The sequence below is a fragment of the Mya arenaria genome, chromosome 10 (genome assembly GCF_026914265.1).
Source record: "Mya arenaria isolate MELC-2E11 chromosome 10, ASM2691426v1".
NCBI classification, from domain to species: Eukaryota; Metazoa; Mollusca; class Bivalvia; order Myida; family Myidae; genus Mya; species Mya arenaria.
The window spans coordinates 2,626,519-2,647,259 of NC_069131.1; the positions used below are offsets into that span (position 1 = coordinate 2,626,519).

At 34.6% G+C, this 20,741-nt stretch overlaps 1 protein-coding gene across 1 annotated transcript; it reads left to right on the plus strand.

Moving 5' to 3' along the window:
* Window positions 1-16,843: 16,843 nt before the first annotated feature.
* Window positions 16,844-20,532, plus strand: LOC128205936 (brevican core protein-like). The gene is made up of 2 exons (XM_052908001.1): window positions 16,844-17,227; window positions 20,164-20,532. Exons 1-2 carry the CDS (start codon window positions 16,919-16,921, stop codon window positions 20,530-20,532), a joined length of 678 nt encoding a protein of 225 aa, XP_052763961.1. The 5' UTR covers window positions 16,844-16,918.
* The last annotated feature ends 209 nt before the right edge of the window (window positions 20,533-20,741 follow it).

The following is a 20,741-nucleotide window of genomic DNA, read 5'->3' on the forward strand; positions in this document are numbered from 1 at the left end:
AAAATCATCTTCAGAATAGTTCATGAATAGTTCTGTTTGATGCTATAGTATCTCCACATATTGAATTATGTGTAATACAACTTTAATAAGCTATTAGTCTCGCAAAGTAGATATCCTCATCTGACCATAATCTAAATTATTTAGATGTACATTACGCTAAATCCACATTCCATAGTACATATCGCAATGCAAAATTAGAACGGATGATACGAAATTCGACAACTTTACAGACTAATTATGTAGCCCTGTGGATATTTCAGCATTTAGTAAAAATTGTTGTCTGCTCCAGTGCTCGTATTTTGTGTTGACTGCTATCTTTTCCCCCTGATATTAGAAGTTGTTGTGAGAATAGCAATCTGCCAGGATTGAAGCTTTTGGCGCACTTTTAGAGTCTTATCATTTTAATTAGTTCCTGGAAGTATTTCCATGTTTGATGTGTATTAAATGCATTGTAGTGGGTTATTCTTTTAATTGTAATATGTTGTATTGGCTCTGTATTCTGTTATTATGGGAGTTTTGATAAATTCTGTTCTATCACAGTATTTCAAGATAGTAGCTCCTTTTAAGTAACCCTTTGCATGTGTTTCACTGTGTTCATAATTGTTTACAGTAGTAACCACAGTGGCCAGATTTAACAGACACCATGGGTGAGAGATGAGAGACATGTATACAGTGAGAACACTCAGTTCCATAAACTTGTAAGTGTATCTGTAGTTGTTTATGTCATACATGTTTCATTGTTGTTGCCATTACTGTGTTATCTTTGTAAGAAATGTTATTTATCTCATTAGTCGTTTGTTAATACGGCCACTAAGCACATGATTATTGTATGAGATAAACCTTTTCTTTAACCTATTGTAATAACTAAATGTGATGATGCATTTAACTGATTACTGTTTATATTATATTTCAGTGTTTGCTTCGTGCTTCATGCTTCATGTTGACTCATGATCCATCTGTATAGAAACGAAGAGAGTAAACTATGGAAAACAGCTTTTGTTACTTGTACACACTAGGACATAATACGAACCTCGACCGGCTTGGTCTTATACTCGCTATAACTATTATATGACCTTAACCAAATAAAGGTCAGGGTAAAGGCCAGACCATTATAATAATATATTCAGTTATTTTCAACGCACCTCAAATAAAATTATACTCATTATTACTATTTTTTGTTGTAGTTAACAGAAAACAATACTTACATTTGTTATGGTATCCATATCCTACTTCTTAACCTTCTGTCCTTATGAACAAATTACACTGCTCTTATGTGAAGTTAACAACATCTGGTGTTTCCTATCCCACAAAAACTTGATAGGATAGTTATCAGTAATAATTAGTAGAAAGTTATGTTTTGCTGTCAATACATAAAGGTACCATATCAACATCTATTAAATTGTAAAAGAAAAAATTGTTAACAATTTAATCTTAATCATTTATGCAAAAACAAACCATATGCCACTTTGTCAGTTATAGACACTTTGTAAACTAATTTAGTTTAGATCAGTGTATTCAAGAAGGTACCACAGGTCATATGGCTCCCTTTTACAATATTTATCTAATGCTTTTAAATCATTTCATGCTCCTTTTTGCGTAAAAACATATATCTAATGTGTAAAAATATATCAATGCCGAAAGGTACCATGTGTCTTAAAGCACCTTCTTGCACACACCAGATGGCATATGATACCTTTTTCTACCAATCAAAAGCACTAATTTCAATTGGTACTAAACTGCACGAACACATATCTCAGTAAATATTCAATATTCAGGGAAGATTTTTGTAGACAAGGTAGAAAAAAAGATATTTTTAAATAAAAAAGTGCAAAGTCAATTTCGGTCAAAATGTTGTTTGGTACTTTCTTGCACCAATGGGACGATATGTTTGTCACAAAAAATGGCCTTAACAACAGCTTATTTCGATTTTCAGACTCTATTTTTGGCTCATAAAGACAAAAGCTCTAATGATTCAAATAGTTCATATTTTAGGCCTCGTGTAATAGTTCAACTCTACAATTTTTGTTATGGTGTTGATGATGATGATGCTGATGATGATGATGATGATGATGATGATGATGATGATGATGATGATGATGATGATGATAGTGATGATGATGATGATGATGATGATGATGATGATGATGATGATGATGATGATGATGATGATGATGATGATGGTGATGATGATGATGATGGTGCTGATGATGACGATGATGTGGATGTGGATGATAGTAAGAATACATATGATGATGATGACCACTGCGATGATGATGATGGGGATAATAATAGTGAGGAAGATAAGGTTAATACCGTGACAAAAACGAGACAACTTCTGTTTGGATGATAATAAATAATTTTTCAACACACAACCTTAGCTTTAACTTTAACACTTCCTTCTTCAGGTAATCCGTATCTAAGTAGTGTCCAAGCACAGCGAGTAGTAGTGCGGTAGGAGTACCTAAACCACACCAAACTCATATACAACCCCACTGTTAACCCTGAGAAGATGTGCCTCGTCATCAAATACAACAAACGTACCATCTCTTTAAATTCATTTTTCTTGTACATACAATTATTTTGACGTTTCGTTCGGCTTTACAAACATTGGAATATGCGTCATTTACGTAAAAGGTATGATGAATTGTGTACGAACCATTATGCAATGAGTTGACCAGAGAGCAACTTGAGATCAAACTGTTTATATAATATACACCCTTCCGTGTAAAGTTAAAGCCATTTTTAATCCACTCCAACATTGGGCAAGTAGTAGAGGATGTCGGCCAAATAAAGCGAATACCCATTTCCGGTATTTGTGGAGTTCCCTCGCGAGCGAGTGATTGAAGTAGAAGGTTGCCAGATAAACAGCAATCAAATTCCAAGACTCGACCTCCTCCAAAGGTTAGGCGAAACTGTTTATGTTAGGCAACTTCATTAAGGACGGTAAACTTTTATTTTGGTAAATAAATTATACTAAAGATGGGTAATATGTTATCTTAAGTAGCAGGGGACGTCATCAGGTATTATATTTCAATGTGTGCATAACTGGTGTTATTCTTTGACTACTTAACAGAATAAAGACAATGATAATCGAAATATTTTACTATATAGATATAATGTGCCAGAATGCCCTAGAATATAAGTCAGACAATATTATATTACAGTCTAGTACATATCATAAGCGTAGTAACAAAAGACAAGTTTACGCAAACTGAGGTCGGGTTACGGCTGAAAAGATATGTCACCAATGCCATTTTGGTTCAAATTTTGCCTATTATTAACTATGATCCACTTACTTTGCTAGTCACTCATGTATTAACATACACACGCTCAACAGTATCCCTGTGTGTAAAAATAAGAAGCATTTAATACGACCTGTTAGCCATTTGTACCTTTGTCTAAGTAATGCATGCAAGCTCTATAACAGTTCATGTAAGTAACATAAAACGTTTTCTATGATATCGAGTGCATATCCGTTATCTATGTTTAAATAAGGGTTTATGTTTAGTTTAAAAAAACGCTGTTTAGTTGGTTGCAGCCCTGCGCCGACTTAACGTTTAGATAACATTTTTGTAAGTGTTAACTGCGAAATAAGGCGCGAATGCTTTTATTTTTATTTCGCCATTTCGAGTGCGTGAGATCCTAACTAACTCACTTAATAAAGCCAATTCAGAACTAAATGGCGCTTGTGTTCGGTACTAAATAAAGCTGTGCGTGTTTTTGTCGGATAATGAAGTTTTTGAAGTCAGCTCTTCTTAATGATGAAATAGAGACCGAGGCATGGACCTGAATACTATTGTAATATTTCAGAAACATTAGTATTGTCAATGAATAGAAAAATAAAATAAAGAAAATGATTTACTTAATATCAGATCTTCTTTTTTCTGTGTTTATTTCATTTGGTTTTCCATGAATACATTCGTACACTAATCTTGCCTTGATGTTTTTAATGTATAAAGTTAAACTGTTTATACTGACTTGCTTGGCTACTCCCTGGTTCGCGTGCCGGCCTGAATGCGTGCCGGCCTGAATGCGTGCGGGCTGAGTTGATTGTCAACAAACGGTAGTAACGGTAGTAATGGGTTTCCTCTATGTACACTGGTTTCCACAACTTTCCACAACAGCAGATAACCACACTCTCGTATAACATTCTGTAAACGTAATTACATAAAAACAATTTATTTTAAGAAAATAGGCAACCAAACTCAAAAAACACCGCTTGTAAGCAACCACTCCCGTTTATACTAAATTGAATCACAATATTTCAATATCTAACACGGACAGGTGTTACGAGAAATAACCTTATCATAATTAAAACATTAATTCATATGATATTCGACAATATTGTTTTTTCTGTATATGGTGTACAATGTTTTGTATTGATAATGCTGTTGTTTACATCCTAATAAACAGGAAGCAATCTCCTATATTACCATCTGCTTTACAAGCTTTAAATGTCGAAATATATATGATGACGACTATCATAATCTACTTTGGAAACCGAAAACAATAGATTCTTATTTCCTGCGTCAATAAATACTTATTAACAATTCCTTGGCCGATATGATTTAACGTCCTGACTTTCAAGGGTTTTGAATCATATTCATAAATTACTGTCAATAATTCATTTGTTAACTGAGGAGCAATAATATTGTTATCATACTTTAAAGTCCGCTCAATAAGTGATTGTGTATAAAATGGTTTTAAAACATTGTAATTCGATAGTGACATTTTATATATTGCAATATTAAAGTAAGGTAGCACATGTTATTTTTTATGAAATGTTTATATTTTCAGTGCCGCCAAAACAAGAGTCCAAGAGCAAGTCATACATGCCTATGAGAGTCATAGGTACGTTATTAAAAAGTCTTTTTACGTTTGTACATAACATATTTCTGTACAAACAAGGAGAGAGAGAGAGAGAAAGAGAGAGAGAGAGAGAGAGAGAGAGAGAGAGTTAATCAGCTACTCAAAACTGATTTACAAAAGAGGCAGGTTTTGAACAATTTCGGTTTAATTACAATTTATGAGTAATTCCAACTTGTGAGAGCTTGGATTATTTACAAAGAAATGTATTATAAATTAAGTTCTAATACAATTAGAAAACGTTATTGGCTGATTATAGCTTTAGTTTATATTGTTTGAAAGTCGGAGTAAATTGATGCAACAAGTACTTTTTAACTTAAGTAGCTTGTGCTTGTCAAAATGATCTATATTCGAAAATGTTTTTACAACATTTTTTAAAGACAGAAATGTAACTATTCAATTATATCCACTTTTATCTAATCTTCTGCCCTCATTGATATATCAAAGTGTAAACGTTCTCTTTTACAAACAAGGCCACTGTTTAATCTTTGTTTAACATTTTCTGGAATTGGCTTCAATCCCGATATTTGTTATACAAATGTGCTCTGATAATCATACGAAGCGACACAAACCCTGAAAGGTTTCATATCATGGTTCTCTGATAATCACATGACGTGACGCCATCCCTGGAACACTTCATACAATGGTTTTCTGATAATCACATGACGTGACGCCATTTGCTGAAACACTTCATACAATGGTTCTCGCTAGAGTGATCATGATGATCAGATCTATCGGCGTGTTTAAATATTGAATTTATGTAACGACAACCGTAGCTTAGACAAAGCCATTCTTAATTGCTTTTCAAGTCTCAAAACATTTGACAGAATTCAATTTCAAAGTGTCCCTTAAAGAATTGATACGAACATACGGAATTACTTTTGTTAAGGTTTTCATACTATGACTTTTTAAATACATCGAACACATAATTTTAAAAAACAATATTGAAATTCTTCAAATGAACAGAGATCGGATTTATCCACACATAAGATAATCATACATATCTATATAAAGTTGCTATGACATTAGCCCAATATTTACGATAATTTATGTTAAGTTTATCTTAAGCAATTGTCTTACATCAACTTAATAATTCTAGCAAACTATTTACATATAATAGGTATCAACCTATTTTATCCATAAACGGACATGTGCTCAACCTAACCCCAAGTATATATTTTTGCAAACATTTAATTGAAAACCGTTAAATTTATTTCCTTTTATTGACACTCGTATTTAAAATCAATACAATCACATATATAACAAACTTAAATTTTGAGTGATAAACCTTTAACTGTTTACTAAATAATGCAATTACGGAACCAATGAATTACTGATAACAAGATTGTAACCGTGTATCTAATAGTTTAAAGCGCACAAATATTAAATGATTGGTGATAAACTATCGTCTCATAAGGTAGAAATATTATTTATATATTATTTTGTAGAAAGAGTGAATCTTTAGCTCTCAGCCAGTAGAGTGTCCGTCAATATTTCTGAAGTAAACATTCATGTCAAACGTTAGGAAATTATATTGTAAATTGTCCAAACACCTATGATAGTGCATTGATAAAGTTCAGAAAAAGAGAGTCCATTTCTGTGCTTATCTGTCGCTTATAAGTCACTCCCGTCCTTTAACATTGAATATGTTTAATTTCCCCGGCCTTTTTAAATGCGTATTTTGTGAACAGAAACCAATATTAATCGATTGTTGCAAGACCTATCAATGCATTGAGAAATAATGAATTGAATAGCAAAAAAGCATCGGTTATGCTGTAAAATATTAAACGTTTTCCATTAGCGACTAAACAATGTAGGACATATATACAGTTTATTCATTTTCACAACGGCACAAATAGTGGTGTTCCATTATATCGATTGATAAGTTTTGAACAACGCATTTACTGTTAATAAAGTAATTGTTTACACATAATATTTCGTCCATTGACTTATTGCAGATTGCTGCATGATGAAGAAAATAAACACAACGAATGATTGCAAATTACTGCATGATGGAAAAATAAACATTGTATTTTGTCTAGAGCCTTATAACCTAAGAGATACATATACATATTGTTATAGTATCACCAAAATTTGCAAAATTGAAATTAGAAGGCCTAGCGCCTTAATCCCACAATTGCGGCCGTTTTGAATGATTTTCTAAGTAGGTCACCAATTGTCCTGTTTTTTGTTGTTGTTTTTTTTCGTTTCTTTTTATCATTGAAAATATGACACGGAAAACAATTAAATCGGAAAAGATCCCTTTTAATGTATGGATGGCTAGTAACTTTAAACACGGCTGAAGAGTTATGTCCATCTGGCGTACAGCCTCGATTCATTTAAAGAGAAAATTAATAAATGTTTAACAGCTGTTCGGTTTTGCAATCATCTGAAGGGAGCTCTTTAGTAATAACTTTACGTCCTCGCTAAAAATTCAACGCCAATAACGTGAGGAGAGGGTTGATAATAATATTTTTCATTTTTTTCTTCCATCCTGCCGATGATACATGTATGATATGGGTTTCAATTTATTTCATGAAACAAATAATGTTTTAACTTAACGTACGCCAATGACGTGAACATTGCTTATCTGATATTGAAGAGCGGATGCGAGCAGGTCAACCCATGCCTGGTTTCAATAGCAAGTGAGCCGGAGTTGGACTTTGTTCAAACATGATCTTTTTCTGTGAATAAAATCTGACTCGGTCCTTAAAGGAGAGAATAGGAAGGGTCCTAGTGAGTGATAGGCATGAGTGAAAATTGCATTGCAAAGGTGCAATGTGCGGATGAACAATAGTTGAACGGGGAAAGTTAAATGTATGAGAAGTAGATATGTTAATGATCCGTACTGTGATTATTACATTTAAAAGAGATAAAAAACTTTAACCGCAGCAAAATATGAACCTTTTTCTTAAAATGATTACCAAAACACCAAACACCAGAAAACTACAGCTTGATATCAAAATTAATGAAAAACACCAATATTCGCTTTAATATTGCAAATACTTAAGCAAATGCACAATACCTGCCCTGGGGTATCATATGAGCATTGGTTGACCTACTTTACATCACGGATTACATGGTATTTGCTTGAGAGAAGGACAATAAAATAATCCCTTAATTACCTACAGTGTCTTCTAGACAGAAATGTGCCAATGTCCAATTCGAAACTACCACAATCTTACTATTGTCGGCTGTCAAAACAACATTTTCGAATGACTAATGACATCTGAAGGTATTAGCCGCGTAATACACACTTTTTTAAAAGCTTTAACCGACAACATAGTTATAATCACGGTACACTATGGGACTTTTATCCAAATTTTGAAGATTTTTTACCGTGAATTGAAAAAGTTATTTATGTTTCATTACACCCACCCCCAAACTCCAAGGGCTACAAAGAGCGACAAGTAAATATTTTGTCTATATTTGAATTGTTTTCGCATTATCAGAGATTATGAAATAAACACAACAGTTTCTGGTAAAATAAACTTCAGTTAACAGAAAACTAAAGTTCAAACGAACACATTATTGATACACATGGAAAAAAATCATTTTGATTGATCTTATGATTCTTCGGAAAAGAGCAGTTTTTCGATGTTTGAAAATATATAGCAGTTTTATAAAATTCATAAAAAATAGTTAACTATAAGGCAAGCTGCTGAAATCATTTTAGATATTATCTATGATGTCTATTGAACAATTTAAAAGACAATTTATGATAGTTTACCGTCCAGTTTTGAAGAAAATATACATAATGTCATGTTACCATACATTTTTATAGCTAATAAAATGCTTACAAATCAACCTTTTTTACTTGTAAAAATTTATAAAGCTTAATTGGACTTATTTATAAAATGTACTCTTTCAAATAAATGAATTTTACTTATAATACTAACTCAGAATACAGAGTTTAAAACAAATGAGTGTACTTTTAAACTAAAATATGTGAAGAAACAAGAACACTAAGTGGGCTCGCCCCTCCAAAAAAAATAGAGTGAAAGTTCTCAACTAATATTGTTTTTTTTTAATATTATAACATGTAAACAATCTCTGTGGGTAATTTGATGTATATCTGTTTTATTTTGTCATTGGTATTCCAAAAATTAGTTGTTTTTTTCACAATTATTCTTCACTCTTCAACATTTGAAGTTTGGTCTGTTCCCATGCTTTGTACTTGTAGTGTGTGCACAGATGATAACTACTCAATGCTGAGTCAATGCTGATTTGGTTTTCACGCACCTTCAGGTACTTTACCCATCAAGAATGTTTAGTGCTGTAAAGGAAAAAAGTTGTACTTTAAAGCCTTTCTAACTAATTAGTATAGATAATTATACTGCCATACATATACAAAATAAAATATAAACAGTTTAATATTTCTCGACATTATTTTGAAAAAACAACAACTACAAGCTGATACATACATGTAGATAATATATAAAGAAAATTTTACTACATTTATCAATAAAATTCATCATCATCATCATCATCATCATCATCATCATCACCACCACCACCACCACCACCACCACCACCACCACCACCACCACCACCACCACCACTTGACCACCACTTGATTATTGAATACAGTAGGTTTATAAAAACAAAAACCAAGTCAAATATGTTTTATATGAAATACTCACATCATCTCGATCAGATGCGACTGCCTTGTGGATGGACATGGCTGTCAAATCCGCTCTCAAGGATCCAACATAGTATTTAATGCAGGCTGGAATTCTTCATAACCCAATGTTGTTGACTATGTAATATTCAGTCATTTTCCTGCCTGGAAGAAATAAGACTTCTGATTATCAACCAGCAGAAACTACCACGTAAAATACAAATGCACAAGCATTATACATTCTGCACTAATATCTGTTTTAGCCAAGAGTAAGGGTTGGTAGGCACAAATGTGTAGTTGTTGTGCATATGGTTGATAATGATTCACAACAGTATGGGGTTTTGACGAGACCTACACCAAGCCAATGAATGTTAATAGTGTCCTAGCAGATGCGGCTTCAAGCCCCAAACCACATACAACTTTTTTTCACAGGTTAATTTTGAAAATATGCATTTTGTAAACAAATAACGGGTATGTACATGTATAGTGGTATGTTAGAAATAGGTCACGTACCAAAACACATAATTTTTAAACAAAATTTTAAGTCTAATATTTTTCTAAGATAAAACAATCAATTTACAGATTAATACTCATATCATATCTTAAACATAAGTTATGTACATAAGTACATATAAAAATATGTAACATGTACATAAGTACATGTAAAATATGAACATGCTGTCTAAACATAAAGCTAATAAAAATGATTTAAGAATTCCAAAGATAAATTAAAAAACAAACGTTTTTGAACACATCAAAGTACAAAACTGCTCAAGGATACTTACATTCAGAGCCCTTTGATACGAATATCCCAGTTCCATGCCGATGGTTGACAGTTCGTTTTTCCGAGAGAAAATCTTCTCTTAAGCGTATATTTCACTTATAATCCATGTATCGTAATCAACTGTCAGCGTGTACTTTTAGTGTTTATTTATTTTAAACGTATATTCATGAGAAAAACATCACAATGTTTCCAAATCCTACGATGTAGAAATTCCATTATTGACCTATGAATAGGCGGGAAATACCTTCTGTTTCTAAAAATAGCAACATCCGCTACAGGCCGAATACGCCCGATGTTCGTCGCGATCTGTTACGGCGAGTGGCGATATATGTCGATGTTACCCGATGTTTCCCGAGTTGTATTACATGGCTAATACCTGTTATCATTCTGAAGTATGGATGCTCGACTTAAGTCCGCTTCAAAAGTTAAACTCCTGTGGTTAGCAGTTTTGCATTATATTTTATTTATAACAAACGTCAGTATAATATTCATAGTGAGTTTTTGTTTAGAACTCCGGTTTTGCATTCCAATTGAAAACCTTTGAATTATTTACATGGCAAAATGCAAATAATACATGTTGATGAATTGGCTGCGTTAGCTTTGACATGCAATAATTTAAAACTAAATACCTCTGACAACCTCATGCAATTAATGCGATTGTTTCGAAATCATTATTCATTTTGTTTACAATATTCTATTCCAAACAATAAAATGAATACTGAAGTTCATGGTTCCTGGCTACCGGATAGTGCTTAAACGAGTTTGGTGTTTCTGATTTGATAGATTTAACTCAACCTTATTATTGCTTATTATCTGTCCTTAAACGGTGATATTCCAATGTCCACTCTTCTGGTGAATTTTGCAATTGGTTAAGTTTCGCTAGAGTACGTTCGGACGTGAATCTGTTTGTTCCCGTAAAAAACTTATAAGTGTAAGGAAATATAAAATCTTAAATTGAGGAAATCATTGTCAAAGTTCTTTATAAGCATTACGTCATATTCTCTAAATATAATTTCATTCTGAAATACCTGATCGTTACTGAAATTAACCACCCCAGTTCTATAACGATGTTTTAAAATCAAATTTCAATGGTTAGTATTATCGGAGTTTCTTATCATACAAGCAATGGTGCAACTATTTGCTATTGAACAATCGGCATAATAAATGTTTCTTAGTATACCCACAAGCAGCTGGAAAATGTTGCTCTTAAATCAGTTGTACAAGAAATAATTACCAGAAGACAAAATGTCTGGGATGAAATTTTCTCGATCTATTACACAAGTTTAAATTCAAACAGCGATGGATGGAGGAAATAAGTAGCCTAAATTTGTGACTTGTAGTATTAAAATAATGTAACAACGTAGTCACGACCTCTAAACGCCAGCTCCACCACTTTACGGTGGTGCAAAGAAAAAGAGCTGTCGAAACTTCCGTGGTGGAGCTGGGCCCTATGTTTACATGAACAAACGTGAGTATGATCTATATTTTATTTCATTATTTCAATTAACGGACATATTTCGAAAATCGGAGAATGTGGTACCGTGTAAGAAAACTTCTACTGTTGGCAGGTTACTATTTGGTTTCAATATTGTGCAAACTGTGGTGCCAGGAGCTTTTCTCCCGAATCGGTCTTGTGCATATTTTGAGATCTGATTGCATAGCAAGTACATTTTTGTGCTTACACACCCCGTAAGAACATTCTCACGCATGTAAACATAACGTTATGTATAGAACCTATGCCGGAACACAACAAAACTGATAAGCACTTCTTGCACATAAATGCACATATTTATAAAAGTGGTGGCGCTGTTGGTGACACAGAACTTGTTGGTTTCTATAAACATGCCGGAGTTGTGGATAACTAGAGCTACGCCAGTCACGATGAGAACTCCCAGACCCCTCATTGACACAGATTTAGATAATGTATTGTAGTATTATGAAGTGAAATGTAATAGGACTATCATGTGCGCGACAGCCTATACTTTGCGACATTCCACTGCAATTTCTTACGATTAGATGCAACTCTTCAGAGAAACATGTGACGCAGAGTTATTTTAGACTTATTTCTTTGAGACAAGGACCTTAACTCTTAAGGAAATACCGCCTTGGACCCAGGATCGGTACTGACTGATAAAGTATACTTGTTGGTTTCTTCAGATTCAATGCAATTGTTACAGCATAATCGATATCCGTAAACAGTTACTGATGATTTAGAAGTATTAAAGGCCCAAAAATCACACAAATACTCAAATCAAATATCAATTTAAGTATCAACACATTTTACCATATAACACATAGTGGGACACAATTTCACATCGTTATTTCGGAAATTATGTAACGTTCGCATGGCTTTGGTAGCGCTTCTCTAGAAAATTGCAAATAATTGTGATATAATTTTGAGGCATTTAGGAAACAGAAAAACGTTTGTTTCCGTGTAAAATCGCAATAACCCTCACCTTGTGAACACCAAAGTAATATACTTTTTTGGTGCTCACTCGTGCAAGCATAAAATAAATAAATGTCTATAATGCATAAGTTGGTGGCATGAACGCAAATAAATTAATTATTATTGACCATATGTGACGGAATCCGCTACTTACATTTATTGTCATTGTCCATCCGTGACGAAATACGCAACATACATTCATTGTCTTTGTCCATCCTTGACGTAATACGCAACATACATTTATTGTTATTGTCCAACCGTTACATAATGCGCAACTTTCATTCATTGTCATTGTGAATCCGTGAGGTAATACGCAACAAACATATATTGTTATTGTCCATACGTTACATAATGCGCAACTTTCATTCATTGTCATTGTGAATCCGTGAGGTAATACGCAACATACATTTATTGTTATTGTCCATCCGTTACATAATGCGCAACTTTCATTCATTGTCATTGTGAATCCGTGAGGTAATACGCAACATACATTTATTGTTATTGTCCATCCGTTACATAATGCGCAACTTTCATTCATTGTCATTGTGTATCCGTGAGGTAATACGCAACATACATTTATTGTTATTGTCCATCCGTTACATAATGCGCAACTTTCATTCATTGTCATTGTGAAGCCGTGAGGTAATACGCAACATACATTTATTGTTATTGTCTATCTGTTACATAATGCGCAACTTTCATTCATTGTCATTGTGAATCCGTGAGGTAATACGCAACATACATTCATTGTTATTGTCTATCTGTTACATAATATGCAACTTTTATTCATTGTCATTGTGAATCCGTGAGGTAATACGCAACATACATTTATTGTTATTGTCCATCTGTTACATAATAGGCAACTTTTATTCATTGTCATTGTGAATCCGTGAGGTAATACGCAACATACATTTATTGTTTTGTCCATCTGTTACATAATACACATCTTTCATGTATTGCCATTGTGAATCTGTGACGTAATACGCAACATACATTCATTGTCATTGTCCGATTGATCGGGGACCGGTAAAAAATAAAAATAAAAATCCACTTTTCATTTACATTTAGATAAGTAAGAATTAAGAGTAAACATACATTCTTTGCAACATGTTTGGTGCTATCTAAGTAATGCATTGCGGGAATGATGTCATTATCGGGGTATGAAAGCAGTTTGGCTGGTTAAAATGGAGTCGCACTCCACGCGTACTTAACCAGCCCATTTGCATTCATATCTCCGACAATGACATTACTCCTGCAATTGTTGCTTATATTTACACAAATAAGTTATTATTTCATTCAAGAAATGTTAAAAAATACTTCATTTTAATTAAGAAAAACTGACAGTTATTCTTACTCACCCATTATGTAAATAGAACAACCAGACCGTAACCGGAAAGAGTCAATTTACGTCACAATAACACGGGCAAAGGTAATTCACTTCAAATCACTTTTAAACGTAAAGTAAAGAGTAATGTCAACAATACATTTAACATCTCATAAATTAACACTGTCTCACATGCTGATTCAAGTTTTTTAGGGCCAGCTGACACAATACAAACAATAACAAGATTAACAATTTTCAATTTACATTTTTATTGTCATACGATGAATTGCTATTCAAACATATCCGAAGATGATGCGTTCATCGGAAAATATTCGCTATTGCAGAACGGAATTTGAAGTTCAGGTGTAAATATACAGAGTTAGGCAGAATCTGCAAAGCAGGAATAGAAAGCAGAGAATTGCTGAGATCCGATTGCATTCTTACTGAAAAATCTCAATATAATTATTTTGCAAGTATCCTTACTCGTCTGGCAACAGATTACGTATTCCGACATTATGTTCTGCTGTCTTGAATCAATAATTTAGCATTGTCAAATACTTTTTTCATCACCCAGTCCTAAATAACTCTTACAAATAAGATCACGTCAAAGACATGCATCATGGTGTAGCACATTTCTACTGTATCTTCAATTAAAGTGTAAACGCACAATCCAGTCCCGGCAAAAGTCTTCATACATTGCTTTTAAAATTAAACAGTTTCAGTACAAACTACACCATTTCGTTTGAATAGAAGGAAAGGAAAAATAATTGCCAACACATTTTTGGTAATCCTCTTTAAATCCAGCTAACAGGTTGGATTGAAAAGGAATGTTCCGTATTCTTTCTACAGAAATATATTTTTTTAAATACCAACAATAATTGTCGTAAACTGGTATCATTAATGACCATTCGATTCGTTTCACACTGGTTTTATAGTTCAAATCATATACAAATGAAGCATTTTCCGAGTAATAATGAGACACTGAAATTTGTCTACAAACACTCAACATTACTGTTTTTATGTTAAACTCGTTTTAACTCTGCTGATATCTATCACGTCATGTAATTTCGATTTAGGTTTGCTATCATGCTGTTTTGCTACATATAAACTACGATCATTGAATTAGTGGTAGATCAACGACTTTGTGTTCCAATCTAGTTAGTCATTTATATATGAATGCGTTTACTTGTAAATGACAGGCTATTCTAAACATACGAATAGATTCCCTTCATCAGAAGATGTGAACCACGATGTAAAATTATTGGCGTCTTATAATTCATATTGAGTACGTCAAATCGTTTATCGAATAACAAATCTTCATTGTAAAATTGCCATGATAGAAAACCGTTTTAAGTTGTGTAATTTTTGTCAATCCGATTTCTCAGTTGTGAATATCTACGTGCTTCGATCTCAGTTGTTACCATCAGGGGACCCTCTTTTGCCACGTGCTTCGATCTCAGTCTTTACCATCAGGGGACCCCCTTTTGTCACGTGCTTCGATCTCAGTCTTTACCATTAGGAGACTCCCTTTTGCCACGTGCTTCGATCTCAGTCGTTACCATCAGGGGACTCCCTTTTGCCACGTGCTTCGATCTCAGTTGTTACCACCAGGGGACTCCCTTTTGCCACGTGCTTCGATCTCAGTCGTTACCATCAGGGGACTCCCTTTTGCCACGTGCTTCGATCACAGTCGTTACCATCAGGGGACCCCCTTTTGTCACGTGCTTCGATCTCAGTCGTTACCATCAGGGGACTCCCTTTTGCCACGTGCTTCGATCTCAGTCGTTACCATCAGGGGACACCCTTTTGTCACGTGCTTCGATCTCAGTCGTTACCATCAGGGGACTCCCTTTTGCCACGTGCTTCGATCTTAGTCGTTACCATCAGGGGAATCCCTTTTGCCACATACTTCGATCTTAGTCAGTGCCGAATGTTGCAGATGCTCACGTTATCTAGAAATTTGTGTATTCTATTGTCTTTAATTGATGAGATAAGGGGACAGCTATTTCCTAATGTAAGTTAACTGTCTGTTCATTCACCCAACATCATAGTCTATATTCAAGGAATATGTACCTACCCTCCGGTGTCTCATACATTTGTTTTGGGTCTTGAGAAAAACTAAAATTCTGCGAATCGATATGTCGCATGTCAGGATGGCCAATTACAATTACATCGAATGTCACCACGACTATTGACCTATTGAACTCAAAAATAAAAGGGGTCATCTACTGGCCAATTGACAGACTAACTTAAAGTAATTGATCGGAAACGAATGTGTGATGACGACGATGACGCGGAAGACGACGCCGGACAAAAAATCATTTGTATATGCCATGCTTCGCAGACGACAATAAAGGTATTATGTTATTCAATAGATAAATCCTTAAGACAGCTCAGAGAAAGGGATATGTGAAACACGTTGTAAAAAGTAAACTTAATATTAAATAAAACTCAGAGGAAGCATTGGACGAACCATATGTATGTTGAATTCGATATGAGGAATAAAAAACGACAGAACATAAAATATGTAACAACAGTTTTGTAAAACTAGAGTTACGTGAGAGACAGCAGATAGTAGGCGTTTCAATTTCAATTTTCAATTTGAATAACAAAGGATTTAACAACAAATGTACTTCATATTTTATTCATTGATTCATGTTACAAATCATACGAATATCCAATAGTTTGAATGCATTAACAAACACATTTGTAAACCAGTCTACGTAAGCGGTCGTCAAGGCTACAACATTCCGTATATTGACGAGGCCGGGTATCGCTCTCATTTCAGAGAACGCAGTCCAACAAAATTGTTCGGAAATTGTTCAGAAATTGTTCAGGCGTCTATTATATTTTCGCGGACATTTATCTGTATTCAAAATGAATCTTACCATCATTTGCCTTTCCTTGCTACCGCTCATTGCATATGCAATGGGAACAATTTCCACCAATGGCTACAAGAGCTACAAGGGCAGTTCGGCAACGGCGGGGAATTCTTTGAAGTTAACCACTGTATCATCGGTCATCGGATGCCTGACGCTGTGTGCTGGCTATCAGCACACGTCAAGCACAGTCTGTTACGCGGCTCGATACAACGGGGCTACAGCCGATTGTGAAATGATGTCACGCAACAGCACGGGAGCAGTGCAATGGCTGGCCGACAACCAATGGAAGGTCTTCGTGCGCAAGGTATGGTAATGTTTCCATTCCTCCTTTTGATGCATTTCAATAGAAACATAAACGTTAACACTTCATGAACATTGGTAAAGTAAAGAGTATGGTAGTGGTGAACAATAAAATAAAAAGAGTGTAAGTCATCAATATATGCACATCGTTTTATAGCGTTACATGCCAAATGAATAAAATAGTTAATCTAGCAATTAGTCTGTAGCTTGTTCGTTTTCGAGTGCAAATCTGGATGTTCTGAAACTATCATATATTACATATCGTTTACACTTTATTTATTAAACAGCGGTTGTACAGACAGTTATAAAGAAAGTTATATTACCGTATGCTTTCACCTTCGTTGGTTTGATGTTTGAGAATGGTGTCTTGTTATGTTGTGTTAGTAGGTTGGAGAAGGTAGGAGAAGGTGGTGTTGGTGGTTTTGCGGGTGGTGGTGGTAGTAGTAGTAGAAGTGGTAGTAGTAGTAGTGGTAGTAGTAGTAGTAGTAGTAGTAGAAGTGGTGGTGTTGGCGGTGGCGGTAGCGGTGGTAGTGGCAGTAGAAATAGTAGTAAGAATAGTAGTAGTAGAAGTAGTAGTAGTAGTAGTAGTAGTAGTAGTAGTAGTAGTAGTAGTAGTAGTAGTAGTAGTAGTAGTAGTAGAAGTGGTAGTAGTAGTAGTAGTAGTAGTAGTAGTAGTAGTAGTAGTAGTAGTAGTAGTAGTAGTAGTAGTAGTAGTAGTAGTAGTAGTAGTAGTAGTAGTAGTAGTAGTAGTAGTAGTAGTAGTAGTAGTAGTAGTAGTAGTAGTAGTAGTAGTAGTAGTAGTAGTAGTAGTAGAAGTGGTTGTAGTAGTAGTGGTAGTAGTAGTAGTAGTAGTAGAAGTGGTGGTGTTGGCGGTGGCGGTAGCGGTGGTAGTGGCAGTAGAAGTAGTAGTAAGAATAGTAGTAGTAGAAGTAGTAGTAGTAGTAGTAGTAGTAGTAGTAGTTGTAGTAGTAGTAGTAGTAGTAGTAGTAGTAGTAGTAGTAGTAGTAGTAGCAGCCGCAGCAGCAGCAGCAGCAGCAGCAGTAGTAGTAGTAGTAGTAGTAGTAGTAGTAGTAGTAGTAGTAGTAGTAGTAGTAGTAGTAGTAGTAGTAGTAGTAGTAGTAGTAGTAGTAGTAGTAGTAGAAGTGGTAGTGGTAGTGGTAGTGGTAGTGGTAGTAGTAGTAGTAGTAGTAGTAGTAGTAGTAGTAGTAGAAGTAGTAGTAGTATTTCATGCTTTGAAATTATGAATTCCATCCTCTGACGGAAAGGTCTAACATACAATTAAGTAAATGCAAACGGAAAAGATGAGCTTACATGTGTCTTAAGAGTTTATTTCACTAATGAAAACATAACTCGGCAATAATATCTGCATGGAATCAAACCTTAAAGGGTTATAACAAATTTTCCGATATTTGAACGGCCGTTTATCGACTGCATTTTTTCCAAATAACCAACAATGAAATGTATAATCATCAATGACGTTGTCATCCCGAAATAACGCCCATTCCTTATTAATAAATAAGTGATTTGATATTGGCCCTGTTATTTGTCCGATGGTAGTCGTATTGGCAAGAGGCCCAGTAATTGACACTTGGATTTATTACTGGAGATACATCTACCAACACAGTTGCTCAATATATTGATATCAGACGTCAGTGCTTGAAGATGGTCTCATCAGATCAGATATGACATCAGACGCCTGTGCTTGCTGGTCTAAAGTAAGGGTTGAAAACGCGTTTATTATTTGTAGACTGTTCCAACCTCCTAGATTGGGAATATTGCTGGTGGTCGACCTGCCTAAACAAGAGTTTGGGCAAATGTGTTTTCTTGTGGAGTGATTCACTTTTCGTCCTTCAAGGTTTCCGATTGCTTAATTATTTGTTCATGTTTATGTTTATTTATTTATTGAGACATGAAAGTGGATTTATTCGGTTTCACGCTTTATATCACTTTTCTGACTGGGCCGCTTACTGTTATAGCTATTAGCACTGTTATAGAGGAGGTCTTTGTATCATTGGACGAGGCAAATGCTGTGTTTGAGGACTCATAATTAATAGCTATTTAATAATTTTTTGATAGTGTAACAACTTGTCACTTGACGTTATGAATAACTAGCGTTAGAAATGTGCGTGCTACAAAGCGAAGTACTTTGTGCTGTTTTTTTAATGTAAGAAAACGTTACCACTTAAATAATATTTTCTAGATTTGTCAATATCCAAATTATCCTGAATTGTATTTAGGTACAATTTAAGGCTAATATTTTAAAATTGACCAAAATACGTGAGTATCCTTATTCAATCCAATTTGAACATCTGCGGACGCCCTCTGAATATGAAACGAAATGCCAGATTTATTTGAAATACAATCAGAAAACAACTTAAGTTAGTACAACAGCCATGGGCTTGATCTCACGCCTGGCAATATGACAAACTACCGCCATGTTCTCGAAACTGTGCTATTGTCGATACTCTGTATTTTCATAGACCGATTAAGATGTTTCAATTACTTAAAAAGAATGCAAGCTTATCTTTTCAATGCCATTTTACAAATACTGCTTCTGAAGTGAACTAAGCTTAGATATTACCGAGGGAACACACAAAATACAAGTTATAATAAAAAAGTAAAGTCTGTCGATTGTCATTCAGCTAATCCTCCCAAAAAGCTGTGTGCACTCGTTTTCGTGTATTAGTATACTTAGTCAATTTCATTATTAGAACGTGACGTTTAACTAAAGGATAGAGTTACGTGAGATCCAACGAAAAATAATAAATTGTTTATAGTCCATGTGGTACTAATTAAACTTACTTATTCCCGCTACCTCGCCCTTTAGGCTTCAACTAAACTATTGCTATGTGTAAAACACGAACTATAAGCTATACTTGTAACAAAAAGTATGTTTCGATAATTCATACATCGATATATTTATTTTCTCGTTTATTATAGTGTGAGGCGGGTTGGACCACGTTTAAAGTTTCGTGTTATCAGCTGTTCAGCATCAGCAAACAATGGGACGATGCAAAGAGTGCATGCGAGCGGGTCAACGCTTCGCTTGTTTCGATAACGAGTAAGGAGGAAGACGACTTCATCAACGCATATATTAATGGAACAAGCGGTACAATCTGGATCGGAGCCAACGAGAGAGATATGGATGGGCTTTGGAAATGGGAGTCAGGGGAGGAATGGGAGAGTTTTGGTGTGAACCAGCCGGATGGCAGCGGATATGTCCTTGGAATGAGTTATAACCTAGGGTGGATCAGCACCGACGGCCGATATCTACATTTTTATTTATGTGAAAAGTCGATTTTGGTATGATGTGCTAAAGGCAATGCTTCGTACATTTAAAAGCTATTGTTTGTTTTTTTGAATAATGATGTATATCTCTTTTTTATGTGATTACTAAAACAATACTTACTAACTGGCTAAATCCCGGTTTTAAGATAAAACTATTTTATTTGAGTTTGAAACATTTCTTTGAGTCCAAGGGAGACAATACAAACACTCTTAAGCATAGCACTAGATCT

What these genes read in the sequence shown, in the direction of transcription:
- LOC128205936 (XM_052908001.1), top strand. Translation starts at nt 16,919, where the DNA reads ATGAATCTTACCATCATTTGCCTTTCCTTGCTACCGCTCATTGCATAT. An exon ending in GGAAGGTCTTCGTGCGCAAG is followed by an intron (nt 17,228 to 20,163) that starts GTATGGTAATGT and finishes CGTTTATTATAG; the next exon opens with TGTGAGGCGGGTTGGACCAC.